The sequence below is a fragment of the Contarinia nasturtii genome, unplaced genomic scaffold, assembly GCF_009176525.2.
Source record: "Contarinia nasturtii isolate CC-2019 unplaced genomic scaffold, AAFC_CNas_1.1 Cnas_scaffold_4331, whole genome shotgun sequence".
Lineage (NCBI taxonomy): Eukaryota > Metazoa > Arthropoda > Insecta > Diptera > Cecidomyiidae > Contarinia > Contarinia nasturtii.
In genome coordinates this window covers 11,927-16,405 of record NW_022201626.1, presented here as the reverse complement: position 1 = coordinate 16,405, position 4,479 = coordinate 11,927, and the positions used below count along the sequence as shown (strand labels likewise).

General features: G+C 36.6%; 1 protein-coding gene across 1 annotated transcript; it reads left to right on the top strand.

The window, feature by feature from the left end:
- The first annotated feature begins 390 nt into the window (after positions 1-390).
- On the top strand, positions 391-3,424 carry LOC116350970. Its single transcript, XM_031782988.1, has 4 exons — positions 391-1,710; positions 1,823-2,801; positions 2,881-3,097; positions 3,260-3,424. Exons 1-3 carry the CDS (start codon positions 391-393, stop codon positions 2,967-2,969), a joined length of 2,388 nt encoding a protein of 795 aa, XP_031638848.1. The 3' UTR covers positions 2,970-3,097; positions 3,260-3,424.
- The last annotated feature ends 1,055 nt before the right edge of the window (positions 3,425-4,479 follow it).

Genomic DNA, 4,479 nt, shown 5'->3' with positions numbered 1-4,479 from the left:
TGATGGTTTTTTTATGAATACAACAGATTCAACATTCGGATCATTGTCAATCGATAACTTGCAAGAGAGATATTTCCAGTGAAACTTGTGCTCGATTTTGTTTTGTTTTGATATCAACAAAACGTTCTCAAGCTGAAACTGCAAATATTTCGATACAACTTTGGACTGTGTTAGTGTGATGTGCATTCGAGAGAGTTCTTTTTCGATTTTGAATATCACTTCAGTCGTGTCCATCAATCAGGTAAGATCAAGTGTTAATTCTATCTCCGTTTTATGTGCTTTCTATTGATTCATTTACAAATTGCACAGTGCAAAATACATATGTGTGATTTTATCAGTGTTTGTATAGTAAATTGTGCGTGTTTTTTTTCTGTTTCGTTGCAGTTCAACATGTCGACAAATGGTGAAACATCGGCTGCACAGGCGAAAAAGAAACGATATAAATATCAAACAAAAAAGCAACAAGAGGAGGAGGCCGAGGACGAAAACTTCAATGACAATGGCTTATTAGCGATAAAAATGCGCCTCACAACAATTGTTCGGCCGGAGTACCATGATGTTGTCATACATTGGATTGAAAAGAAAAGTGTCATGTCAACAAAGATCAGCGTTTTGGCGTCATTGCTGTTCCTTGACAAAGTGAAGTCCGCGCAAAACAATCGCCAATGGGACTTTTTCACGAATAGAATGTATGTTAACCAAAAACAAAAATTGGTTGAAAAAAATCGTGCCGAAGATGTGATTGAGCGCTGCTTTTATGCAGTTTTGCAAAAGAACAAAGAAAACGAGGACATGGAACCACACATTCGTCATTTTGTTGAGCAAGGACTGAGCCGAGACAATCAATTTGCCTGGCCAAACAACAATTATTTCGGCAACATCATATGCCAAAGTTATACGCGCCAATTGAAAACGAATCAAACGACACATGCAAAGAAGCGGCTGCGAAATTATTTGCAAATGAGAGCTTGGCAGTTTAATGCAGTGTCAACCGGTTTGAGGTTCGATAAAAAGGATGTTGACAATGCAATTGATTGGGCGATTCGACGCTATGATGCCATTCGAGACACACATCAGAATGCACCTCTTAAACGATACAAAAGAAAGTTGCTGCTTGACATGGTTCGTGCAATTGTGGAAGAGGTTGGTGGACTAGCGAATTATGACAACATCAAGCAGTTCTCAAAAGGCAAATACTGGTTCAAAGCAACTGCAATGTGGCTTGTCATGCAAAGCGAAATAGATGAGTTTCACAATTGGGCGCAAGACAACAACGTCACAATACCGAAGATCAAAAATCTGTCTGTTGTTCCATTGCCAGATTATCAGCGAAAGGCAGTGTTCATGTGCAATGATGTTTTCTACAGAATGTTGGCAGAAGAGAAACTCCTTCCAAAAGTCGAAGGTAAACAAGTTACCGAAACATTCATTCGCGAAAACAAAGAACACTTCTGGAACCAAATATTCGATTTTGACAAAATCAATCGAATATTGAAGAAAAACAAAGAGTTTCATTATACTATTGTTAGCAACGGTGAATCAGTATCGGTATTGTATAAATTGTCAAAACAACATCTTCAACGGTTGCTGGATGATGACATTGTGAGAAAGCGATACTTGGATGGAACGTTTGTTTATGAACTGGGAATCGATCCGGGTATGAAGACATGGAATGCGACTGTCCGAAGAACCATCAGTACTCGCAAAGAAGTAAGTATTTATTTTTTCGTTAGCATTGTTAAAAAATCGAGAGTTATATGTTACGTGAACGAAGCAAACAAACAAAATTTTCAATTGATTTTTTTTTTAATTTTAATTTCAGGTCAACTTGAAAACATCTAGTAAAAAGTACCATTGGCTCACGAAATATAAAATGCGCGACAAAAAGGCCAAGCGCTGGACGAAGCAGTTCACTTTGGATGAGCAAAATGATCGAAACAATCGACAGCTATACCAGCGAATGCCATCACCGCTTGGTACACTTTGGACTGATTACATTTGCCATCGGATAAAAATGCTCAAGAAAGGAATGGACGTGTACACTACACCAAAATATGCGCGCTTGAAGTTTGACAAGTATGTTGAGTCCAATAGTACTATAGATAAACTTTGCGGCACTTTGGTTAATCATCAAGCAGCTTTGATTCATTTGGGCAACGCCGACATGTCACCAAATTCGCCAATACGCATTAAGAAGCATGTGCGCTGTCCCGGTACACGCAAACTTTTGAAAGGTTTTCGAAAACGTGGCAATTGTGTCGTGCGCAAAGTCGATGAGTATTTTACATCACAGACATGCGCAAAATGTGGCGGACGATTCGATCCAAACACCAAAAGCAACCGTTTCAAAGTTTGTGAAAATTGTGCACCGGTGCCAAATTCAATCATGGCTAACTTTTTACCATCGAAAATCGTGGCACAGCTCAGCAAACGGCGTTTAAAGTATAACAAAGTTTATATTGAAGAGAGTTTGGCGGTATTTCTGGCTCGAGGTGAAATGACTGAGCATGATTTCGACATTATAGCTGATCGTTTACTGTCTAAGGTGGCCGTGTATCCAAAAAAATGGCAAGTAAACGCAGTGAGTGGTGTATTGGAATATGCTGACGTCAAAGTCGATCAACAACCACATGCAGTTGATGATGAAAATGCAGCGGGAATCGATGGAGAGGTCGCTCAACAACCGTGTGCAGTCGATGATGAATGTATGACGGAAATCGATGACAAGCAACAACCAATGATTGTGCATCAGACAACTTGGGATCGTGATATCGTGGCCGCCAAATGCATTCTCATCAAAGGTATGTATATAAGAAATGGACATTTGCATATTATATATGTGTTATGTCTGTGTTAAATGACATTTGTATTTTTTTATAGGACATTGTAACCTGTTTGGACTGGATATCCCGGAAACATTGCAGAGACCACGTCGACAACAAGCAGTTCAAAATAATCAACAGCCTTAAGCATAACCAATCACCATTTTAACTCGAAAATTAATTAAAAATTAATATTGTAATTTTGTTACACTAACTGAGACTTGACTGTTGTGTCTCAGCATTTCGAGGAAGTACTATCAAGGCTCTGTTTTTCTGTGAGTATTTTTCATTATTCGATTGCATTTATATATTCAGACGTGACAATTGTTTTTCGCTTCGGGAAGTGCTACCATCAATCGCTTCGTTGTATAAATGCCATTAACTACCATAGAATTTTGCCTACTTTGAATTAATAAATACCATTTTTCTATTTACAGATATGGGAAACACCCTACATTGTAAATACTGTTATATGATGAATATGATGAATACTGTTATATGATGAATGTCGGGAGATTGACACTTACATGTTCCTTCAGTATTGCTTGAATACCATCATCTCTCTACTGATAAATTATGATTTTTGTATTGTGTATAAACCTTTTTATCGGCCGACAAGCCCATTGTGTTATACTACAAAAATATAGAAAAGTTCTTTTTTGTTCTAATAGAAATTTGCGACTCACAAACGCATCTCAGTTTCTTAAGAATGTCACGCTAAGGAAAAGATCAATGATTTGAGTTTTCGCAAAAATGTTTGTGATCTATTATTACTATCAGAGCCATTATAATTGGTTTTGTTTTATTGATGATCCTGCAAACACATTGCATAACGGATACGAATTCTTGAAATATGTTTCATTTAAGAAAGAGATATGAAATGAATATGAAAAATAGAATCTGAATTTGAATAAATAACTGTATACATGGTATTTTGATTTTCCAATTTTTTTGCGGCACAAAAATCGAAACGTTATTCGTGCAATGAGCAACATACGGTGCGATAAAAAATTCTTATTTTTACTATATTAAAAAGTATCGCGCCAAAATGTCATCATCATTGTTGTTGTTTTTGTCGTCGACGACCAATTCTTTGTCGCATTATAAAAAAGAGAATCATTTGTTTGGTAGAGATTCCGTTATCGTATACACATAACGGAATCATCATCTACTAAATATGACGTTAGTTATATAATTTTACCCCACTCGCCGCGAAACTGGTGCCGTACAATTTCACAACCTCTACATTCGAGGTATATAAAAATACCGTACACATTTCCCTCTTCAAAACAAATATTTTGCCATTTTTTATGTAAATATTTGGAATTCATATTGAATTGTTATTTATTTCATATTCGCTTCATATATCCATCACATATCTATGTCTGATAAAACCACGAAACCCTCTTTGAAAGCCTCTTGCAATTTACATGTTTAATCAGAAAAACGGAAAAATGTACGGTAGTTGGATTATTTAAATTATAATGGTTAAATGATTCAAATGAGTCAAAAACCTATTGTTAAAATGAATACACCCTCTGTCCCAAAAGTAACGAGACTTCCTAAAAATAGAAGATACTAGTGGCGCCACCTATCGGAAATCTTCAGCATAAAAAGCCCAATCCTTCATTGATATTCTAGCAAAATTTCACGAGGA

Excerpts from the sequence above, each read along its gene's own strand:
- LOC116350970 (XM_031782988.1), top strand. The coding sequence starts at position 391 with ATGTCGACAAATGGTGAAACATCGGCTGCACAGGCGAAAAAGAAACGA. Across the intron at positions 1,711-1,822 it reads CCATCAGTACTCGCAAAGAA|GTCAACTTGAAAACATCTAG; the intron begins GTAAGTATTTAT and ends TTTTAATTTCAG. Across the intron at positions 2,802-2,880 it reads CAAATGCATTCTCATCAAAG|GACATTGTAACCTGTTTGGA; the intron begins GTATGTATATAA and ends ATTTTTTTATAG.